This window comes from Juglans regia, chromosome 2, assembly GCF_001411555.2.
Source record: "Juglans regia cultivar Chandler chromosome 2, Walnut 2.0, whole genome shotgun sequence".
Lineage (NCBI taxonomy): Eukaryota > Viridiplantae > Streptophyta > Magnoliopsida > Fagales > Juglandaceae > Juglans > Juglans regia.
The window spans coordinates 6,462,301-6,484,908 of record NC_049902.1 but is presented as its reverse complement, the minus strand read 5'-3'; the positions used below and the strand labels follow the sequence as shown (position 1 = coordinate 6,484,908).

Sequence of the window (22,608 nt, the reverse complement as noted above, 5' to 3'; positions counted from 1 at the left end):
TAGAGCCTCCGGAGAAGATATAAACTCCCAAAACCCTAACCCTTTTGATCTCTCTCTCTCTCTCACACACGCTCCAATTTCACACACTACAAAAGCGAGTGAGAGAGAGCCACTAGGGTTTTAGGCAATCACCCGGAGATACCAAGAGTGGGAGAGAGAGGGGGAGAGTGAGGGAGAAAGAGTTAGTGTTTCTATCTGAGGCTGGGAATATGGGGGCTGACAAGGGAAAGAAGCTGAAGGTAGCGGAGAAAGACGAGGAGGATAACAACTCGGAGGCCATCGATGAGAAACTTGTCCTCTCCATCGAGAAGCTGCAGGAGATACAAGACGAGCTCGAAAAGGTATACTTCTCGTTCACCCTCATTCGCATAAGGTTCTGTTCCGAACTTTTTTTTTCTCTGAAGATGAATTGAGATTTTATGTGATATTTATTTAATTTTCTTCATCTCTAAATTCCTTGTCAATAAAGCAGCATAATTTGATTTATACTGTCTATCTGGGTTGATATTTTCATTAGTTTCTATAGATTCCTAATTCAACTGATTCGGTTGATTCAGATAAGTGAACAAAGCTGATATCTTTATGCTCTTAATGATGAGCACAATCCTAAAGCTTTGATCTTTACTTTCAGGGTAAGGGAGATTAACTAAACCAGGAATAAATTAGTTTATGCTTATTTCATGTTGGAGTATATTGGTTTACTGAGTTGTAGTGGATGGCGATTGTGTACTTTAGCTTGAGCCACTCAAATCACAACAATATAATATCATTTCAGTCATTTGGGCCACATGGAAATTTGGATGCATATAACTTTTATTTCTGTTGGAAGCCTCCTGGTTTACCTCTTAAATATAGATGATTGGATGTTCACTTCTGTGCCACTGAAGCTGTTCTGACATAGTGACATAATTGTCATCTGTAATTATTTCCTAATGTTATAGATAAATGAGGAGGCTAGTGATAAGGTCCTGGAAGTGGAGCAGAAGTATAATGAGATACGCAAGCCTGTTTACGATAAGCGAAATGATATTATTAAAGCCATTCCTGACTTCTGGTTGACTGCTGTTAGTAATCTGTCTCCCTCTCTTCATCTTTGGGAATTTGCAATATGGTTGCTGCTATGTTGTTAAGACATCTTTATTCAGTTGATTTTTTTTCCAATTCTATGCAGTTTTTGAGTCATCCTGCTCTAAGTGAGCTTTTGAGTGAAGAGGATCAAAAGGTTTGGACTTTGTGCTTACTTTGATTAGAAGATTTGAGTTTCACACGTATATTTTTACTTTAAACTCAATAAATCATGTTGCGAGGGTTCTTCTTATGTATCTTACAATCTAGCTGGTTTCCCCAATTTTGACATGTGCCTTTATAGAGATTTTGTTTAATTTTTTCCTACATTTTTGGTAGATATTCAAGTATTTAAGTTCTCTGGAAGTAGAGGATTTCAAAGATGTCAAATCGGGTTACTCTATCACATTGGTGAGTATACTTTTTTTTCTTTCCTAATGATGGGCTATGCCTACTTCTTCAATGAGTACTGATAAAATCCTGTTTTACCTATCCAAAAAAGAAAAAAATTCTTTTCAGATGATTACTTTTGTAGGCAACTTTTGAAAAGTAATTCCTTTCTTGTTGCATTTCCATGCGGATGTGAATTTCAGCCATGCTCCATACTTATAAAAGAAAACAATCAGCCATGCTTCAACTGATGAACTCGATGAATCATAACTGATTTGTGTCTCCAATTTGCAGCACTTTAACCCAAACCCTTATTTTGAAGATACAAAGCTTACAAAGACATTCACTTATGCTGACGATGATGGAACAACAAAAATTACTGCGACATCAATAAAATGGAAAGAGGGCATGGTAAGGCCTACTTAAATTACTACTATTGGCTATATTAAACTTGTATTTTTTGTTGCAGTTTGACTAATTGTTTTACATATATGGGAAGGGCATACCAAATGGGGTTAACTATGAGAAGAAAGGGAGCAAGCGGCCTGCTAGCGATGAAAGGTCAGTTTTCCTGAGCCTAGTGGAAGTAGTTTTTCAGCCAGTTTGATAACTTTGATCATCCTTTTTTACTGAAAAAAATGTAATATAGGTAGATCATAAGAGTTATTCAATTGCGGAATATAACCACTACTTCAGGTTATGAACACAATATTGTACTGGTAATTGTGGTAGTCTCTTGAAATATTTCGAATTGGTTAAAAAGGAATTATCTTTGCTGTAGTCACTGATATGATTTGATATCCCAATGCTCTTCTCAAAATTCAGATTTATGATAATTCTGACACTGGAGGTAAAAGAAAACTTAGATGTTTTTAAAAAATTTCATTATTTTTATTATTTTGTACTGTGTTTGAGATCAACATGAAGTAAAAGAGATACTAGTGGTTGCCTGAGACATGGTTATTATCAACATTATTATATCACAAACATCTGAGTTATGGATAAGATTGCGCCTTAACATTCTTAATATCAATTGAGCATCTTCACTGTATAAAAAAAATATCAATTGAGCATCTTCACTTTCATATTTCCTTCATGTTATGCATGTCCAGTATTTATGTTTATCATGTTGAGTGCAACTTCTTTAGGTGGTTGACATATACAAGAGAATGAGAATGACATCTTCAATTTTATATTTTCTTCCTATTTATGCCTATGTCGCATTCTGTTTTATCATTTTGAATGCAGCTTCTTTAGCTGGTTTACCGATATTCAAGAGAAAGATCACTTGGATGACATTCATGATGAGGTAAGTTCTGTTTCTACCTTCAAATTTCCACCAGTATTTTTTGTTCAATGTTGGAGTTACTGGTGTCTTTCCATTGCTACCATTATCTTATTTTGATACACTTATTGGACTTATGTATTAAGCTTTCACTTCCGACAAATTTCAGATTGCAGAAATCATCAAGGAGGATTTATGGCCAAATCCACTCACTTACTTCAATAATGTAACTTCTTTTCTCTTGTTTCTTTCCCTTTAATCCCATTAGTCATCAATGGGTTTTTATTTATCAATTTCTTAGGAGCGTCTATTACTTTCATACTTGTCTATTCTAATAGTAGTTGGCGGCATCTTTGAAATAGGATGCGGATGAGGAAGACTTTGACGAGGAAGGGGCCGGAGAAGAGGTAAATGTATATGTTTATATGTTTTTTGTGTGTATGTTTGGGGAATTTGATGCGAGTTCACTACATCCCTTGAACAGTTTGCCCATTTGGGAACAATATGTAGCTTAGTTTATATTTGGTGTAATCACACTAGGTTTACCATTTGATGTTGAGCTAAAACAGTCACATGTGCATAAACATAGTTCTCATTTGTGTTGGGTAGGACAACTAGCAGAAATATGTGCAGGTTTCAAAGATTTGGTACCCTTGTTTCTGAACATGGTGATACATGATTAAAGTACTTTGCTGGATGGGAAGGATGTAAGGTCAATATGAGAACTATGTCCAGTTGGTGGGTAGGCAATTTGGGGTGATTGGACTGTTCAATAGGAGGCTTTGAGAGAGCAGGTTAACATTCAGCTTCCCTTCATGAGTCTGGAAAAAACAAGCCAAATGGTTCTTGAATTGTTATCCCAAGTGTAAGATTTATGTCAACTAGAAGAAGTTTTTTACTTAAAAAAAAAATAAAAAATAGAAGAAGCTCATTAATGACGTGGAAGTACTTTTGGAGCAGAATTATTCTTTAGACTATTGTAATAATGGCTGGCATGGTGTCACAACATCTCTCCCCCCCTTGATGGAAATGGACCAAGAGAGGGTGGTTGCTTCTGCTGAGGGCAGTTGACTAAAATGTGGTTGAAGGTCTTGTACTGCCCAGTTAATGTTTATTTTACTTATAGTTAGATACCTTTATTAGTGAGCAAAAGGTGATACCAAGTACACCAGGAGCATACACTAAAATTGCCTATGTTGAAAGAGTTCAAAAAAATAAAATCTAAAAAGTAAACCTGGATAAATTCATGATTGTTGCCATTAATGGTAAAGGGATATAAAGAAATCCTTTAGCTGCTCTATATTCTTTTCGCAATCCTCAAGCATTCCTCCCTCCAAATGCACCACTAGCAAATTAGGACCATTTTTGACGAAGTTCCACTGTGAAGACTACCATACCTACCGTTTCCGCAAATCAACTGGTCCATTACCTGCCTCGGCATTTCCCAACTAAACCGGAACAGGCTGAAAACAGTTCCTGTAGGATTTCCTGCTTGTTAAGGGAGAGGAACCAACTATTGAGCAGAACTCAAGGCTTTTCTCTATGGGCTTTACCTATGTCTCAAACTTAATTACTTTATAGATTGATTCAAAGACTCAAGTAGTTGTTAGTTGGCTGAAGCGATGTGAGAGAGGTGTGGGAGGAGATCTTTGAGGTGAGGCTTAACATGCACTTACAGTTTGTCATGTATTTGAGTGAGGGTACCCTGTAGTTTCAGACGTTGCTAACAGTATTGTTGACTATATATTAGTGTTTAGCCTGTTTGGACTTCCAGATATGAAATTAGTACTCATTAATATGAAAATTAGGATTATCATATTCCAAGGCCGTTGAATGCCTATGTTTTTTTTTTTTTCTGGTGGGATTATATGACAGGCATTATAGATCTAGATAATTTTTTTTTTTCATTTTGAATTTTGCCCACCGCCAGGGAAAGGATGGTGATGACTCTGAAGAGGATGAGGATGACCAAGAAGATGACGACGACGACGACGAAGACGATGAAGATGGTGGTGAGGATGATGGCAAGTGAAGTACCTTAATCAGCGTGTTCGCTTATGGGTTTCATTGCCTTGGTAACAGTTTATTTATGTAAAGTGAGTGGTCCTTAAATAGTTGCTGAAATATCCTGTGATAGTGGAGGGTGACCATGGTAACTCTTTTATAATAGCTCTTTTATCTTGTAGGCAATTGACTACTGCCCACACGGCCAGTCTGTAATTTTCGGAATGTTATTTCTTTTTGCTTCAAGGCCATTTTCTGTTGTTTTCTGGGGTTATTTTTTGTGGGTTCCCTCCCTATTATGCTGGCTCCTTGACGACAATGGTATATTATTACATTTCGTGGTAACTTAATGAGAGTAAAATCATAGTATTTGGTGTAAATCTGTTCTGGTGTTCTTCCTGTACATGCTGATTGTCCACAGAGATTGTGCCATTTATTAGCATGATTGGTGCTACAATATATGTTACATTTCTCGGATCAATAAGTGAGATTTGCTGTGATACAGCTGCAGATTATATCATCTCCTGATTTAACATTCACATTGTATTCGTGACATCAATGCTTGAAAAAATACATTTCTGGTCAATTATTGTTTATGCAGGCAGGGTTAATATCAAGGTTCGAAAAAACGGTTTGATTCAAATTGAATCAATAAAAAATCGAACTGATTTTTCTGAACTTTTATTATCGTTCGTTGAACCACTTCAATCGATAGTTGAACTATCTAGTCGATATTAAACTTATTTGAACCGATTCCATTTATTTTTAAGTTATCTAACAATAAAGTTTATTTTTTTAATTTCTTGCACAAAAATATGATAGATCTAAACATATATTAACTTCATCATTATATTCAATAACAATCACAGAAAATTTAAAAGACAAAACATGTAGTTCTTTATTTTATTTAGTTGAACAAAAAGAATTAAGAGATGAATGAATAAGTATTTTATATTAAATTTATGGTTGTGCATAAAATACTATATTTGCCACTGTATTTATAACTTATATAAATTATATGTTTATTGAAATTAATAAATGAATTTATACTTTTTAAATGTTTGAATTACATTATATATGATTTTTAATATTTTTATAACCGTTGAAATAATTGATTCAAAATTGTTATGAATTGTCTCATTCAATTTGTTGAATCGCCAACTTGTCCTTATCTGATTCCGAACCGGTTATGATTTTTTGAGCCTTGATTTCTATTCGATCACTAGACTTGGAATTAGGCATGTATGTATCTTTAATGTAATTTGGAATCTAAGCTTAAAACTCATACAAATCTAAATCTAAATCTAAATTTTAATCGATAATCTAATCAGAAGATCTTGATTTTAAAGATATAGATCTTCCATTTAATATATAATCTAAATAGGAGTTTTGGATTTTAAAGATATAAACTCGAAGGCACAATCTTCCTTAAGCAGCAAGATCGAGCTTAGACGCATCAACAATAATAATCGTCAGTCTTCTTTCTAGCATTTTCTTTTGCCGACCTCTCACGGTCTCTCACCAACCTACCTCCTTCAACTCTAATATTCTTGTGCCTTCAAGTTCTTATATTATTATTGTCTGCATTTTTCTCCCTCGGTTTTCACTTATATTTTATCACCCTTTTTATATTATATTTCAGCCAGCTGCAAGTTTTTAGCGTACAACAAGAAGTCTGAATGTCTGCCATTCATCATATTTAATATATTTTAAAGAAGTACTACTTGATTAGGCTTCGTTTGGATCCCAAACTCATCTCAACTCAACTCATCATTACAATTTTTTCAAATCCCAATATAAAATATAATAAATAATTTAACTTTTTTAAATTCTAAAATAATAATAATATTAAAAATTAATATTCTAACAATATTTTATTATCTCAACTCAACTCAACTCAACTCACTTCAACATTCAAACACAATATCTTCAACTTTAAAATGAATATTCCATGGTGTGGTGCTACAGAATCCAAGTCGAGAAGCTGCAAGCAGAGTTTCAAGGTTGAAAGAAATGGCCGGCTCAGGCATTCCCACAGTTGATCTGTCTCCTTTCTTTAGTAGCAATGGTGATCAGGGAGACAAGAAGAAGAAATTAGCAATGGACGCAATTTACCAGTCTTGTTTAGAGCATGGGTTCTTCCGTATTGGGAACCATGGGGTGCCACTCGACCTGATGAACCGTGCCCTCCAACTCTCCAAGACATTTTTTGAGTACCCTGATGAGGAAAAGCTCAAGTTTAGTCCTGTATCTGCTGCACCTCTTCCTGCTGGTTACAATAGGCAGCCTCAAAACTCACCGGACAAGAATGAGTACTTGCTCCTCTTTCCACCCAACTCTGGCTTCAATATCTACCCCCAAAACCCACCGGAATTCAGGTAACTAGCCTTTATCATGAATCCTAGATTATTCTTTTAGTTAGCTGATTGCATGCAGTACTGGCAGATATATGTTTTAATTACTCAAACATGGTTAAAATATGTGCATATTGTTGATTTTGATAGGGAAGTATTGGAAGAGATTTTCTCCCACTTAACCAGAACTGGAATGCTTGTAGAGAGCATCTTAAATGAGTGCTTGGGTCTCCCTCCCAACTTCCTTAAGGAATACAATCAAGATAGGAGCTGGGATTTCATGGCAGCTTTGCGTTATTTCCCGGCAACTGAAGTAGAGAGTAATGGTATCTCGGAACATGAAGATGGGAATTTGATCACATTTGTGTTTCAAGACGAAGTTGGTGGCCTAGAAGTTCTCAAAAATGGAGAATGGATTCCTGTAACTCCAGTTGAAGACACCATTGTTGTCAATCTAGGCGATGTCATTCAGGTAGTAGTCCAAATTTCATCTCTTCTGATCATCTGATCTATTTTCAAACTCATTATTCCTAAGAGTGAACTAGGAAGAGTCGAAGTAGCTTATGATTAAAGGTGCTTGGAACAAACCAACTAATAATTTGTTTTCTTCTTTGGAAAACATGATTTGGAGATTTCAGGTGTTGAGCAACAAAAAATTTAAGAGTGCTACTCACAGAGTGGTGAGAAGAGAAGAAAGAAGCAGATTCTCGTATGCATATTTCTATAACTTGCAAGGAGACAAGTGGGTGGAACCATTATCACAGTTCACCAAAGAGATTGGAGAGCCACCAAAGTACAGAGGATTCCAATACAAAGAGTATCAGCAGCTGAGGATGAGAAACATGACCCATCCACCCTCACGACCTGAAGATGTTATAAACATTACCCACTATGAAATATCCACCTAGTCACTCATCTTCTTTTTCTCCCCCGCCTCCCTCAGTATTTCTGGTTTCCGATCTCCTCCCTTTAATAATGTACCCCATTCCCCCCTGGGCAAAAATCATATTCCATTTGTGTTTGAGTTCTTCTGTTAAATGTGCTTGTGAAAATAATACTCATCATGATCAGAATGAAGGCAGCTTGTGATTGTGAACTGATTCTGGGTTTGTTTCATGTAATGAATTGGATCCACCAAGGAATGATGTGCTCAAAACTAGAGGATTATGTTTATTAGTTATGATTATGTAACTCACCAATCACCATTCCGGGGCTCAGTTATATGTCTATCTCCTCCTTTGGGACCCACCCCTTCAGGTGGGATCCACTTGAAATGGTGCAGTAGCTGACTCACCATGGAGGTGACCAAGTTGATGCATGCTAAGCTGCGCGGCTGGACACATGCGCCTCCCGCCATGCACCAAATGGCAGTAAACGAAAATAATTGCCTTCCATGTCAACATCCTCTTCCAGGTACCGTTCAGGCCTAAACTCCAATGGTTCTTTCTAAACCTTTGGGTCCCAATCTATGGCCCAAACGTTCACATGAACACTTGAACCCTTTGGAATGTCATGCCCTCCAATCTTGACATTGGCATTGGCCCTATGGGGTAGCATCAATGGGGTTGGAGGGTGCAACCTTAATGCCTCCTTTGCTACACTTTGTAGTAAGGTAGGCTTGGGAGGTCGAATTCCGACATCATATGATCGGGCCCGAGCACGCGGTCCTGCTCATGATATTGGGCCTTGTGTTGGACCCTCAGTTCTTGATCAACTCAGCTATATATGTCCCATGGCCCATTCTGCAGTAATATATAGCACTGGTGTCCATACCTGCAGTGACCATGTCTGTCCCAATGTTGTTCTATTATGGTATACTCACTGAGTTCATATCTTTCTGTAAGAGTAGCCAATGCATCCGCAAAGTGGGGCTTCTCATCACCATCAATATTATTGCAAGTGTGCATGTGCTCTTCCATGAGAGTCCGGGTTGTAAGCTTCTTTCTGCGTGCAGAATACTTGGCAAGTTCTTCATTTTTAATCCATGCAATCCATCCCAGCCACTTGATTGACTCAAATAAGGTAAGTGATTCTCCAAACTCTATTGCATTTACCACAATTGCAATGAGTTCCAACCCTTTCTTGTCTATTACACCATTCTTATAATTCTCAAACCGCTTTCCAAAGGCCAGTATTGTAATATTGTTGAATGCCACATGAGCTCAAATACTTCCCCACCACTACACTTTTCCCATGATTTTCAGGTCTGCTGCAATCCTAGAAAATGGAATCAACCATGGCTCTAACTTCATCATCCCTAATGGGTCTAAGATCCTTTGGAGAGAAATCTCCGTTTGAATTCAAAGATGAGTTAAGAAAAATGCTTCCATTTTATACCTCAAATTGACACCATTTTTCTTAAAATGTAACACCCGAATAATATAATTTTAAGATCGTGACATTGCCCTAACTATCAAGATAGATGAAAAATATTATACACTATAATCATGATGGTGGGATCTTAATAAAGAGTACACATTAATGTAAAATCTTTTAACTTTAAGAACACTATGTTATAAAAGTGATAATTTGGGTCGAGATTACAAAAGAGGCACCAAAATTCAAAGATATAAATTACATTTAATTTCCGTTTGACTTTTATAGTGCTGACATGGCAATGACAAAGACAAGACTGCAGACAGTTTTTGGTGAACATGTGTGTTCGAAAAATGCTGAGCATAAATAATTTTCCTTGAAAAAAATAATCAAAAGCAAGATCACACAGCCACATATGTTGTGCAACTGCAATATACAATGTACCATGACATGCCGACAGCAATTATGGACATTTTTTTTTTAAATTTTTTACTAAGCTTTTTAATCCTTCTAATAAACAACAACATTCATGATTTAACCCTATGAATCAGGTTGAAAAAAAATAATAATAATAATAATAAAAAGATTTTATTTTACTTTCTAGATAAAAAAATATTATTGGTCCGTAGTTCACACGTGGTAGAAAAGAGTATGGTTGCATACAATTCATGAGTGCTGTTAGGGTGTCGTCTAGCAATGACAGATGATTATGTCTTTAGGTAAAATTTTGCTTTTTAATTTTTTTAATTTATATATTTTTTAATATTTTTGAATAATTTTAAAAAATATAAAAAAATTTAATATATTGATAATTACTTTCTTAATTAATAAATAAAAAAAATTAAATATATGAACAAAAAAATAAAAAAATAAAAAAAGATAATATAATATCATTATTGATTAGCCAATTGGTCACAGAAGGAATCTGGTGGGGTCTGCTTTTTTGTAAGATGAAGATGAAGTTAGGGAAGTGATGTGAACCCTTATGACATCAGCCCCTATCTACTTAGAGCTAAAGATTCCAGTTGTCTAAAATCCACCGTGGCATTATAAACCAATTTTGTGGGTCAACTATCAAATATGGCAAAACAGTTCTTCTGGGGGCAACCGGGGTTGCGTCCCCGCTGCGTCCCCGCGCATGCCAGATCAGCTTTAATGAATTAAAAAAAAAAAAAAAAAAAAAAACAAAGAAAGCGGGAAATCGAAATGGGTCTCCATTTTCATCCATCTGCGCCTCTCGAACCCGAGTTTCTCCATCTGCGCCTGTCCGGTTCTCCATCTGCGCCTCTCCCGAACCCGAGTTTCTCTCTTCCACAGTCTCGCTGCTCTTGCATAGCTTATCTTCCATTTCCGTCGGTTGTTGCAGTCGCCGTTGTGGGACAGTCCACATCTCTGAGTCGCGGTCGTCGTCGCGGGTGAGAGAGCGAGTGGTCGCCGTCGTGGGGGAGAGAGCGACTGGTCCATCGTCTTTGAAGGTAGCCGAAGACTCAGATTTTCATTTTTTTTTTCTTTAATCTGGTTTGGCTGCTGAAACAAAGAGGAAAGATGTTTTTGTTGCAAATGTTTTTCTCCATTTAATGTTTGGTCTACTTTACTTCAATTTTGAAATTTATGCGATTTTTTTTCGCTGAAAATTACCGATTGAACTTTCGGTAATGCTTGAGTTTAGCAGCGAGAACAAATATAGATTGTTTATTCCTAAAGCTCTAGACAATAAATTGTTTTGTTTTGTGAATTCGATCTCTGTTTGGATCTTTATGATATAGGGATTTCAGGTTTTTTTGTTCGTCAAATTTCTGCATTTTTGTTCATCTCGACTTTGGTTAGATTGCGAATTGAGTTATATATTTTAATCCAGTAAACCTTGAATTTCAGATTTTTGTTGTGTAATTCATGCCTGCAAGATATGAAGGAAATTTGGTCGATTGAAATATGTGTTGATGATATATAAGGTTGATCGATGTCCTGATTTTTATTATGGTGGTGTGCCCTGGTATTCTGAGCTGCTATGGAGATTGCCCTTGTCATTTCTTATATTTGTTCTTGTAGAGATTGCTTAGTCTGGAATTGCCGATTATTATTGAGTTGGTTATATGTTTTAGTGGTCATAGTATGAAATCCTTGCATTTCACGAGACTAACATTATGGGGGGTGTAGTTGGTTTTGGCCTGGTGGCCTTAGCCTTTGGTGGATGATGGAGGTCTTTTGAGTTTGGGCAAGTCTTGTGTGGTACTCCTATGAATGATGGAAGAAAAACTGGATCAGAGTTGGGAAAACAAAAACCTCATTTACTTGAGTTATTGCTTCTCATCGTGCAATGGGCAGTCCCAAGTTAATGATCTTCTTGTGTTTTATGTGATACAAAAAACTCTGACATCGTGGACCCATGCTTGTTATAATTATATTTTAAAATATGATAGATGAGATTTCACATTATTTGTTAGATGGAAATTCTTATAGTTTATAAAACTAAATGGATTCCATTAAATGAAACATTCACCTATTCTTTTACCAACATATTTTACAGAGCCTTTTTTTTTTTGTATAATTTATGCCTCCTTTTTGGGACCTTCTAATCTTATAGTCCATTGACACCACAACTAATTTTGTGCACATCAATCTTATTCCATACACTTACGTACTTTTCTAATTTTTAAGATTTGAGTTTGGTTGCCTCTCAGTATGGGAAACGGTAAAGAACATCCATCTATGCTAACACCATTTCCTCCAACTCCTCTCATCAATACAAGCTCCACTACAAGCATACTAGTTGGGTCAGACCCTAATAGACCTGGTGGTGGGGAAACTGAAGCGCCATGTACATCCTCTACAGTTGAAGAAATTAATAAGGATAGACCAAATCCACAGGAAACCAAGGATTGCAGTGCCGGGACATCTCAGAATGTTGAAATTGATTGTGATGATATGATTGAGGAGCCAAAGTCGGGGATGGAGTTTGATTCTCTTCAAGATTTAGTGAGTTATTATAAGGAGTATGGTAAGAAGTGCGGGTTTGGAGTGATGACAAAAAGGACTGAGAGGGAAGAAGATGATACTGTTAGGTATGTCACCCTTGCATGTGCGCGTGGTGGGAAGGCCCGTAATAGAACTTTCAATGTCGCCAACCCACGTCCGACAGGAAAAACGGAATGTAAGGCAAAGATTAATGCCTTAAAATCTGACGGAAAACTGCGGTTGACTACGGTTCATAATATCCATAATCACGGGCTTAGTCCAAAGAAAGCTCGTTTCTTTCGATGTAATAGAGAAGTGAGTGATGCCGTAAAAAGAGTTCTAGATACAAATGATATGGCTGGTGTCCGAATGAACAAGAGTTTTGGATCTCTTGTTGTTGGCGCGGGCGGGTACGAGAACCTCCCGTTTCTGGAAAAGGATTGTCGTAACTATATCGACAAGGCAAGACATCTACGACTTGGCGCAGGTGGTGCCGGTGCACTTCGAGAGTATTTTTGTAGGATGCAGTACAAAAATCCTGGGTTCTTTGCGTTGATGGATTTAGATGATGAAGGGAGGTTAAAGAATGTCTTCTGGGCAGACCCACGTAGTAGAGCAGCCTACCAATATTTCGGTGATGTGGTCACATTCGACACTACATACCTGACCAATAGATATGGGATGCCGTTTGCACCATTTGTTGGTGTAAACCACCATGGGCAGTCAATCCTCTTGGGAGCAGGCTTGATTTCTAGTGAGGATACTGAGACCTTTGTGTGGTTATTCCAGACTTGGTTGCAGTGTATGGATGGTATAGCTCCTAAAGCTATTATCACTGACCAAGATAGAGCGATGAAAAATGCAATTGGTATTGTTTTCCCAAATACCCGACATAGATTTTGTTTATGGCATATACTGAAGAAAGTGCCGGAGAAGCTTGGCTCCTATGGTTCCTACAAAACTGGGATGAAAAATACATTGATGAAATGTGTATATGACAGTCAAAGTATTGATGAGTTTGAGACAAGTTGGGTGTAGTTAATTACCACGTACAATTTGCATGAATGTACGTGGTTACAAAGTCTATACGTTGATCGTGAGCATTGGGTTCCAGCATTCTTGAAAGACTGTTTTTGGGCTGGAATGAGTACAACGCAGCGGAGCGAGAGCATGAATGCCTTCTTCGACGGGTATGTTAATGCTAAGACGAACCTCAAAGAGTTTGTTGACCAGTTTGATAACGCATTGAGAAAAAAGATTGAGAATGAAAATGCCGCGGACTTCCACTCATTCAGTGTCACAACCCCCTGCATATCTAGGTCTCCAATTGAGAAGAGGTTTCAAGAATTGTACACAAATTCTAAATTCAAGGAAGTACAACAGCAAGTTACCGGTATGATCGATATGAATCCAAAGTTACATGAGAGCATTGGTGCAATACAAACATATTTGGTAAAGGATGAAGTTCATTTGGCAGAGTTCACTAAGCAAGTTACATATTCTGTGGACTTTATTGAAAAAGATTCAGCTGCAAAGTGTTCTTGTGGATTATTCCAGATGAGAGGGATATTGTGTAGGCACATTTTGGCCGTATTTAGATGTAACGAGATTACATATTTGCCAGATAGTTATGTTTTAGATCGATGGAGGAAGGATATCAAACGGCGATACACGTTGATCAATAGTAGTTATGATGCGGGGGAACAACGGGCAGATTCTAATAGATATTCAGAGATGTTGAATATCTGTTATCAGATGATTACTCTTGCAGCAGGTTCGAAAGAGCATACTCAGGATGCAAAAGCTAAGTTATATGCAATGATTGAGTTGTATCGTGCCAACCAAGAACCCCCATCTCTGACCCAAACGGGTTCCAATGTTCCAATATCAGCAGGGGGCACAACTACTGTTGGTGGTTCTGGGCAAGTACGTAGTCCAAATGTTGTACGTGGGAAAGGCAGACCCCCATCTCTGAGGAGAGCATCCAGGATGGAGAAGGATATGCGAAAAGTTAAAGCGAAGATCAAAAAAGCACAAGGAAAGGGAAAACGCAAAGAGGTGCATCTATTTAATATGACATGTATGTTTATATTTTACATAAGCAAATATGAAAATTAAATCACATTTATTTGTTATTTCACTGTTAGGGAGATGTACGAGATACACCTATATTGAGCACACAGAGATCCTTATTTGGCCATGAGGAGAATGAACTGGCCAATGCTGGATACGTGCAGGTATTTTGTAGAAGTACATAAACCTTCTTGAAATTGCTTGCTGTACAAATTGGCTGGTTCTTATAAGTATTTTTGACCAGGCCAATCCAGAATCCACAGTTTTTGACATTGGTGGAACCCAAATCCGAGGAATAGGGATTCAAAGTCAAGAAAGTGTTAGTATATCCCTACTTTTTGTTTTTATATATTAATGGAAATGGTTACAAATAAGACATTAATATACACGTTTACTTGGATTACAGATGCAAATTGGATTGGATGGATCACAGCCGATTGACTTTGGGTTGGATGGATCACAACCGTTGGAATGATTCGACCCATGAGGTATTTTCCCACTTTGTAGGTCGAATTTTATTTTTGTTTTCGTAGAAGGATGACGTAAAAAAAGATGTTAATGCTATAACATTTTTGAATCTGAAAATAGAAGTTTAATATCAAAGTCTAAAACTTGAGTATTTGGGAACTTGAATCTGAAAATATATTTTCGTTAGAATCTGAAAGTTGATTTGAATCTGAAATTTTCCATCATGATTTGAATCTGAAAATAGAAGTTGAATATCAAAGCTTGTTTCTTGAGTATTTGGGAACTTGAATCTGAAAATATATTTTCGTTAGAATCTGAAAGTTGATTTGAATCTGAAATTTTCCATCATGATTTGAATATGAAAATAGAAGTTGAATATCAAAGCTTGTTTCTTGAGTATTTGGGAACTTGAATCTGAAAATATATTTTCATTACAATCCGAAAGTTGATTTGAGCCTTCTTGAAATTTCCATCATGATTTGGTCCTACTGTTCCTGTCTTTTGTAGTTTGTACTTATTTTTCCTTTGTCTGCTCCAATATATTTTAGTATACATAGGCCTCGTGGATTAAGTTTACACTGCCCTAATTTAAGGGTGGCAGTGGGGTAGGGTGTGGAACTAGGGCCTAGGGGCCTTTTTAGCTTCCTCTGTTAATTTGTAGACATAGATGTATTCCTTCTAGTTATGCGATAGATTTTTTATCCAATTCTGTTATTGCACTATACATATTTTTTGGTTTTTTCTTTCCCCTAGTATGATGTTATTTAATGGCTTGTCTCCAGTTGAGGAGTATGAGAGGTCGTGGGAGCAGAACGAGGAATTGGGTCTGAACGATATTGACACGTCTTCAACCGATGCTGCATATAACTTGACTGATACGAAAATGGGGGAATTTTTATAAGTGTAAACAATTTTGTTTTCATCATATTCCCTCTTGTTTTGAAGGGAAAGCAAAATGGAACATTGGTCTTAAGTGAAGTCTTGAATTGCAATTGTTGTACACAATTTGGGTATTATTAAATCGTGCGCCAGTTTGGTTGAAACTTGGAACAATACAAAAGCTGAAAGTAACAGATTCCTAGTACATTTGCATAGGAGAAAGTAAGAGATCCTGATGATCCCAGATGTTCTTAACTTCAAGCATTGAAAAATTGATGTCTCGAGAGGTTTACAGTTCACATTTACATTTACAGTTCTCATTTACACCACAGTTCACATTTACACCACATTTACATTTACATTTACCCTCCCTCCCTGCTGAATTATAGTTCACATTTACACCACATAAACAACACATTCCACTACAAATGGAAATTTAATACTAATCAGATGGAAATTCATTCCACTACTCAGAATCCAAGGCATATCAAATGGAAATTCATTCCACTACTCAGAATCCAATACTCATCAAATGGAAATTCATTCCACTACTCATAATCCAATACTCATCAAATGGAAATTCATTCCACTACATTGCTAAAATGGTTTATATTTACATCAAGTACACAGTCCAATAAGCATATTTACATCAAATAAACAGTCCAATAAGTACACCTAGTTGCATGTTACTTAAATAATACCAAGTAACATACAACTACAAATAAAAAACCCCAATATAACCGAAGTAGTATGCGTCCACGCCTCATTTCAGTTTGTTGTTCCAGAAGCTCCTTCTCTCTATTGGATACCACCAGCTCTCTCTTCTCGATTTCATCCACTCTTTTACGGAGCTCAGTTTTCGTCTTTTCCACATCGTCCATCATCTTCTCGAGCTCATTCTCCTTCCTTAATAGTTCATTGTTTCTTTCTTGAAGTCGGAACTCAATTTCTTCATTACCATCTGCCCACTTGAAAAATTTACAGTATGGTAATCCCTAATCATTTTATACATATAACAAAAATATTAGATATATAACATATTCATCACTATAATTTACAAATGTTAGAACTAGAAATAATGTAATTACCTCTGTATTGTACTTTGGACACCCTAAGAAGGGTCGTCCTGGATTTCTTCTAGTACTTGAATATTTCAATGTGGCATCGACCTTACAGAAGCAGTGTGTTTGTCCCAAAGTACGTTTTGGAAATAATGAAGAAGACATTGATGATGATAATGATGATGATGATGACATTCTAACATGAATATGCCATCCATGAGGTCTATAATTTACAAGTAATTGCTTATAAAAAGAAAGAGGAGGACCATCCTCTAAACCTACCTATTGCTGATTGATAAAACTAAACAATATTTAATAAATCACATTGAATTAAATCTGCAAAGTAACAAAACCAGATCTAAATATAATATACAATTTCTATTTTTAACTCTTATCAATATTAATGGTTTGATCATGGTGCATATTGTGTAAATGATAGAAACACAGACAATAAGCAAACTGTGCACCGGCACAAATTGGTTACAGGAGATACACAATGCATAAATGTTGAAGAAGTTTCACATGATAGTGACAATAACCCCATCAATAACACCAGCAACCTCTAATTATAAATTTAAATTTAATACAACACCACCAATAACACCATCAACATCTCAAGATAAAATTAAATTTAAACAACACCACCAATAACACCATCAACCTCTAATTATAAAGTGCTTACAGCAACACCACCAATCTCCGACAACCATCCATAACCACGAAATTCATAAACCAACACCATCATCTTAATTAATGAGTCGACCTAACACAACAATAGAAACCAACACCAGCAACAATAGAAACCAACACAACAATAACACCAGCAACCTCTAGTTATAAATTTAAATTTAAAACAACACCTCCAATCTCCAACAACCACTTGCAAAATATTCATACCCACGAAATTCATAAACAATTACAACAATAAAGAAACAGCAAACTACAATATCAAACTGCAGATATCAAAAATTGGAGAATATAACCTTACTCGGGAGCTATGTTCACTCTCACCACTGTGTCACTGGCAGTGAGGGAATCTCGTGTTAGGGTTTCGGGTTAGGGTTTCAGGGTTAGGGCTTCGGGTTAGGGTTTCGGATCAGGGCTTCGGGTTAGGGCTTCTTCGGGTTAGGGTTTCAGGCTTCGGTTTCGGGTTAGGGTTTCAGGCTTCGGCTTCGGTTAGGGTTTCGAGTTAGGGTTTCGGGACTTTGTGGGAAGGGGATATCAGACCTGTGGCTTCGTGGATTCGTAGGTGTCACTCTGTGATTTCATGGAGAAGACAAAGAGAAACACAAACCCTAACCAATGGCTCTGTCTTTTCATGGAGAACACGAAGAGAAACACAAACCATGGTTTCTCTCGGCAGAGAGAAATGTGATGGAGAAAAAATCTCACAAACCTAACCCCTGATTTCTTTCGGAGAAGAGAATAGAGGCTTGGAGGAGAAGAAATCTAGGGATAGACAGAAATTTTTCTCACAAACCTAACCCCTGATTTCTTTCGGAGAAGAGAATAGAGGCTTGGAGGAGAAGAAATCTAGGGATAGAGAGAAAGAAAGTGGGGAGAAGACGAAGAGAAACACAAACCCTAACCGAAGACGAAGAGAAGACGAAGAGAGGTTTCGTGGGTTTCGTGTGCGGCTTGGAGAAGGCAGACCGAAATGAGAAAGTAGGTCAAATTGAATCGTCCCTTCACCCACGAGGACACCTTGGAAATGAGAAAGGCAAAAAACAAAACGACACCGTTTTGTTTTTTTGCCACGTCGGACGCGAGGCCGCGGCGAGGACGCACCCGGTTGTCCACAGCATTTTTCATGGCAAAAGCATCGAGTTGAGATCTATTTATTTGGTCCGTGAAGATTTTGAGAATTTCTTCAAAAGATTTGAGAATCGAGATTGTAATTTGTATAGAGATAAAGAGAGAAATAAGAGGGTATTTCAATAAATAAAAACTTTTAAATATGTTTTGTATTGAGGTTTATAAAAATAAATTGATAGATTTGAAAAATTATTCAGATGAGTTTTATGTGTTTTTGTAAATTTTTATTTTTTATTTTTGTATATTTATTATTATTTTTTGCTAAGATAACTATTTCTAGAATTTTTAATTTTCATAGTACTTATATTACTTTAATATTTTAGTTATCATTATGATGCTTGTTAAAATTTATTTTTCTCCTCTTATGTATTAAACTATTGACCAATTAATTTTATTTAAAAAATCATATTATTTTTACCTTTTGTGGATATTAGTAAATTTTTTTCTCCCAATTAGAAAAACGTGCCTTTTACGATTAGCAACGCCATATGGCCTCGAATTAAGATGGAGGATCATTTTTGGATCTACATATATATATATATATATATATATATAATATATCACAGAAAAATCATAAACATGAGTGTACCATTTTGGATGGTCAAGAAATCAAAACCTCCATCTATAACCTGCTCGCTTATTATCAATAATTCATCCATTAATTTTGCAAGATAATATATATTTATATATATATTAATGGAATATCCAAAATAAAACAAAGAATATAATTATGGACAATGCTAAGAGACCGAGAATGGTGCCCCGCATCGTCTTTAATTGATTTTTTAAATAGTTTTAAATATTTTTAAAAATAAAAAAAAATTATTAATAGTCACTTTTTTTACTATTAAATAAAAAAAATACAATAGATCGATTTTATTGATAAGCTTCATCGATTTAAATAGCATTTTTCTGTAATTATTTCTATATACACACAGATGTATTTCATCCCATATACACAGGAGCAGATAGGTAAGCTGTCATTGCATATTCACTGGCATATAACCTACATATTACATATAGTACTGGACCTGTTTGTGAGAAATTAATTCTGGACCACTCAATTTAATTACCTAACTCTGCCCTTTGACGTCCTTGGATACGTGTGTGTGAATATAATAGGTTCTGATGGATGGTAATTGCCTGCATGCAGTGGTACGACGAAAGAACTAATTCTTGCTGTTGCAATGGTAGTACTGCCCTGCATGCAGGCAATTAATTACCATCCTGCAGAGCTGTTCACACACCTAAATAAATAAATAAATTATATATATAAGAATTAGTAAATGATTTACATGAATATTACTTAATATGATATATTATATCTATTGAGAAGGGAGTTGAATTCAGTTGAAAAAATACTTCTACAAATTATTCATTCGAGCGGTGTCTTTACTGTTCGAGCAAAGACTCATCCAGAGAATTCGCTCATCAGCAAAGCGACAGTGAGCTCGAGCTGGATACAACCCTGAGAGTTCACTCAATACCTACTCAACACTCAGCTCGAGCGGGATGGCAACCAGAGCTTGCTCATCAGTTGCTCAACACTCAGCTCGACCGGTATGACAATCAGAGATTTTGCTCGACACCCGCTCGACACTCAGCTCGAGCGGGATGGCAACTCTAACGTTCGCTCGAGTGAATGTTTGTAATTTAGGGTCTATGTCATTTCAGTATAAATACGAATGTTTTAATATTCATTTATGATATAAACCACTTAAATCTTGGTGTATTGTGTGTAATTGTCGTTATTTCTTTTATTTGTTTCCACTATTATTTATTTCAAATCAGCCTTTAATAATTGGTTTATCCCAACAAACTAGTATCAGAACACCAGACTCTATGCGAAGTCTTGAGGGATGACTATGGCAAAGTTTGAAGTAGGGAAATTCGATAGTCAGAACAGCTTTAGTTTATGGCACATCAAGATGAAGGTCTTGCTGCGACAACAAGGTTTGTCGAAGGCATTGGACATGAAGGTATTTGATGATTCTCCTGTGCCGGCAAGAGAAGATGAAGAGAAGGCACATAGTGCCATTTTGTTGTCATTATTAGATGGAGTTTTGAAGGAGGTTGCTGATGAGGAGACAATTGCTGGTCTTTGGGCTAAACTTGAGAGTTTGCATATGAAGAAGTCTCTTACCAACCGTTTGTATCTGAAGCAACGGTTATATACGCTCAAAATGAAAGAAGATACTCTTATCTTTGAACACTTAGATAAATTTAATAAGATTATTATAGATTTGAGGAATATTGACATTAAACTTGAAGAAGAGGATCAAGCCTTAATTGTTCTGTGTTCATTGCCTCTATCATTTGATAATTTCGTGAATTCAATGTTATATGGTAGATATACTATTTCCTTAGCAGATATGAAATCTATTTTGAATTCTAAGGAATTGATAACTAAATTGAATTTAAAGGGGACAGATAATCAAGCCAATGGTTTGTTTGTTAATGGCTTCTCTAGCAGAGGTATATCTAGCAAGAGAAGTTCAAAGAAGAATAGGGGTAAATCCATGGGCAATTCACAATCGAAATTTAACAAGAAAAATGTTAAATGTCATTACTATCATAAATTTGTCATTACAAAAATAAGTGTCCCTAACTGAAAAAAAGAGAGGAAGACACTAGTTCTTTTAATGTTGTTAGCGTTGCTGATGAAAAGTCTAACAAGTTAGATATTAAGTTAGCAATTAACGGCTCAAATAGTCGCTATTGGTGACAAGTGGGCATGGACTTAACTTGTACTTTCCATATATGTCCCGAGAGGGACTGGTTCACTATCTATGAGCTAGTCAACAATGGTTATGTTTTGATGGGAAATGATATAGCGTGTAAAATTGCTAGGATTGGTTCAATTAGGATTAAGATGTTTGATGGATTGTCAGGCATTGTCTAAAGTCCGACACATCTCAGATTTGAAAAAAAATCTTATTTCCTTGGGCACTCTTGATTCTTTGGGTTTCCGGTAAACCGGTAAAGGTGGGGAGCTATTAGAGTCAGTAAGGGCTCCATGATTATAATGAGAGTAGATAAGATAAATGGTCTTTATTTCCTTCAAGGCAGTACAGTGACAGGTGCAGCTGCAGTGTTTGTTTCAGATGATCCAGACTTAAACATTACCCGCTTATAGCACATGCGTTTGGGTCACATTAGTGAAAATGAGATGTCTATTCTGAGTAAGTAGGGTTTGTTGTGTGATCAAAAGATAGAGAAATTTGAATTTTGTGAACATTGTGTGTTTGGAAAACAATGCAGGGTTCAGTTTACTACAAGGGTTCACAAAACTAAAATTATTGTGGATTATATTCATTTTGATCTCTGATGTCCATCTTCTGTTCCATCGAAAGGTGGATCTTAGTATTTACTCACTTTTATTGATGATTACTCTAGAAAGATTTGGGTTTATTTTCTGAAATAAAAGAGTAATGTGTTTGCTAACTTTAAACAGTGGAATGTTTTGATTGAAAATCAGACAAGCAAGAAGGTTAAGCGACTTTGAACCGACAATGGTATGGAATTTTATGGAGGTGATTTTGATGGATTATGTAAAGATGAAGGCATTGTGAGGCACCGCACAGTGAGACATACTCCACAGCAAAATGGGGTAGCTGAACGGATGAATATGACTCTCTTAGAGAGAGCCCGTAGTATGCTCTCAAATGCCGACTTGTCTAAAGATTTCTGGGCTGAAGCCGTCAACACAGCTTGCTATTTGGTTAACCGCTCTCCAGCCACAGCTATTGGTTTAAAAACTCCAAATGAGGTATGGTCTGGTACTCCTTCTGATTACTCAAATTTGAAACTTTTTTGTTGTCCTGCATATTTCCATGTTAATGATGGAAAACTTGAGCCGAAGGCAAAGATGGGCATACTCATTGGATATGCCAGTGGGGTGAAATGATTCAAGTTATGGTATACTGATCCTAAATCAACCAAG

The 22,608-nt window shown here is 36.4% G+C and overlaps 5 protein-coding genes and 1 pseudogene across 5 annotated transcripts; 4 read left to right on the top strand and 2 right to left on the bottom strand.

Moving 5' to 3' along the window:
• Nucleotides 1-66: 66 nt before the first annotated feature.
• LOC108995473 (NAP1-related protein 2) lies at nucleotides 67-5,126 on the top strand. Its single transcript, XM_018971048.2, has 10 exons — nucleotides 67-341; nucleotides 942-1,064; nucleotides 1,172-1,222; nucleotides 1,405-1,476; nucleotides 1,750-1,866; nucleotides 1,955-2,016; nucleotides 2,704-2,764; nucleotides 2,910-2,966; nucleotides 3,103-3,147; nucleotides 4,671-5,126. The coding sequence occupies exons 1-10, from the start codon at nucleotides 210-212 to the stop codon at nucleotides 4,770-4,772; spliced, it is 822 nt and encodes a 273-aa protein (XP_018826593.1). The 5' UTR covers nucleotides 67-209; the 3' UTR covers nucleotides 4,773-5,126.
• Nucleotides 5,127-6,182: 1,056 nt separating this feature from the next.
• On the top strand, nucleotides 6,183-8,131 carry LOC108995447 (flavonol synthase/flavanone 3-hydroxylase-like). The gene is made up of 4 exons (XM_018971023.2): nucleotides 6,183-6,215; nucleotides 6,713-7,122; nucleotides 7,249-7,570; nucleotides 7,737-8,131. The coding sequence occupies exons 2-4, from the start codon at nucleotides 6,758-6,760 to the stop codon at nucleotides 8,004-8,006; spliced, it is 957 nt and encodes a 318-aa protein (XP_018826568.1). The 5' UTR covers nucleotides 6,183-6,215; nucleotides 6,713-6,757; the 3' UTR covers nucleotides 8,007-8,131.
• A 140-nt stretch (nucleotides 8,132-8,271) lies between these two features.
• LOC108995434 lies at nucleotides 8,272-9,378 on the bottom strand (annotated as a pseudogene).
• Nucleotides 9,379-10,620: 1,242 nt separating this feature from the next.
• LOC118347648 (protein FAR-RED IMPAIRED RESPONSE 1-like) lies at nucleotides 10,621-13,407 on the top strand. The gene is made up of 3 exons (XM_035687647.1): nucleotides 10,621-10,829; nucleotides 12,096-13,074; nucleotides 13,171-13,407. Exons 1-3 carry the CDS (start codon nucleotides 10,621-10,623, stop codon nucleotides 13,405-13,407), a joined length of 1,425 nt encoding a protein of 474 aa, XP_035543540.1.
• A 132-nt stretch (nucleotides 13,408-13,539) lies between these two features.
• Nucleotides 13,540-15,811, top strand: LOC118347647 (protein FAR1-RELATED SEQUENCE 5-like). The gene is made up of 5 exons (XM_035687646.1): nucleotides 13,540-14,427; nucleotides 14,517-14,606; nucleotides 14,687-14,761; nucleotides 14,849-14,907; nucleotides 15,664-15,811. Exons 1-5 carry the CDS (start codon nucleotides 13,540-13,542, stop codon nucleotides 15,809-15,811), a joined length of 1,260 nt encoding a protein of 419 aa, XP_035543539.1.
• Nucleotides 15,812-16,330: 519 nt separating this feature from the next.
• On the bottom strand, nucleotides 16,331-17,161 carry LOC109016347. Its single transcript, XM_018998769.2, has 2 exons — nucleotides 16,878-17,161; nucleotides 16,331-16,784 (listed from the first exon to the last, which is right to left on the bottom strand). The coding sequence occupies exons 1-2, from the start codon at nucleotides 17,043-17,045 to the stop codon at nucleotides 16,476-16,478; spliced, it is 477 nt and encodes a 158-aa protein (XP_018854314.2). The 5' UTR covers nucleotides 17,046-17,161; the 3' UTR covers nucleotides 16,331-16,475.
• Nucleotides 17,162-22,608: the final 5,447 nt, after the last annotated feature.

What these genes read in the sequence shown, in the direction of transcription:
- LOC108995473 (XM_018971048.2), top strand. Translation starts at nt 210, where the DNA reads ATGGGGGCTGACAAGGGAAAGAAGCTGAAGGTAGCGGAGAAAGACGAG. An exon ending in TGAGTGAAGAGGATCAAAAG is followed by an intron (nt 1,223 to 1,404) that starts GTTTGGACTTTG and finishes CATTTTTGGTAG; the next exon opens with ATATTCAAGTATTTAAGTTC. An exon ending in AGGAAGGGGCCGGAGAAGAG is followed by an intron (nt 3,148 to 4,670) that starts GTAAATGTATAT and finishes GCCCACCGCCAG; the next exon opens with GGAAAGGATGGTGATGACTC.
- LOC108995447 (XM_018971023.2), top strand. Translation starts at nt 6,758, where the DNA reads ATGGCCGGCTCAGGCATTCCCACAGTTGATCTGTCTCCTTTCTTTAGT. An exon ending in CAAAACCCACCGGAATTCAG is followed by an intron (nt 7,123 to 7,248) that starts GTAACTAGCCTT and finishes TGATTTTGATAG; the next exon opens with GGAAGTATTGGAAGAGATTT. An exon ending in ATCTAGGCGATGTCATTCAG is followed by an intron (nt 7,571 to 7,736) that starts GTAGTAGTCCAA and finishes TGGAGATTTCAG; the next exon opens with GTGTTGAGCAACAAAAAATT.
- LOC118347648 (XM_035687647.1), top strand. Translation starts at nt 10,621, where the DNA reads ATGGGTCTCCATTTTCATCCATCTGCGCCTCTCGAACCCGAGTTTCTC. An exon ending in AGTCGCGGTCGTCGTCGCGG is followed by an intron (nt 10,830 to 12,095) that starts GTGAGAGAGCGA and finishes GTTGCCTCTCAG; the next exon opens with TATGGGAAACGGTAAAGAAC. An exon ending in CGTTTGCACCATTTGTTGGT is followed by an intron (nt 13,075 to 13,170) that starts GTAAACCACCAT and finishes ACTTGGTTGCAG; the next exon opens with TGTATGGATGGTATAGCTCC.
- LOC118347647 (XM_035687646.1), top strand. Translation starts at nt 13,540, where the DNA reads ATGAATGCCTTCTTCGACGGGTATGTTAATGCTAAGACGAACCTCAAA. An exon ending in CCAATGCTGGATACGTGCAG is followed by an intron (nt 14,607 to 14,686) that starts GTATTTTGTAGA and finishes ATTTTTGACCAG; the next exon opens with GCCAATCCAGAATCCACAGT. An exon ending in GGATTCAAAGTCAAGAAAGT is followed by an intron (nt 14,762 to 14,848) that starts GTTAGTATATCC and finishes CTTGGATTACAG; the next exon opens with ATGCAAATTGGATTGGATGG.
- LOC109016347 (XM_018998769.2), bottom strand. Translation starts at nt 17,045, where the DNA reads ATGTCATCATCATCATCATTATCATCATCAATGTCTTCTTCATTATTT. An exon ending in GTCCAAAGTACAATACAGAG is followed by an intron (nt 16,785 to 16,877) that starts GTAATTACATTA and finishes TAAAATGATTAG; the next exon opens with GGATTACCATACTGTAAATT.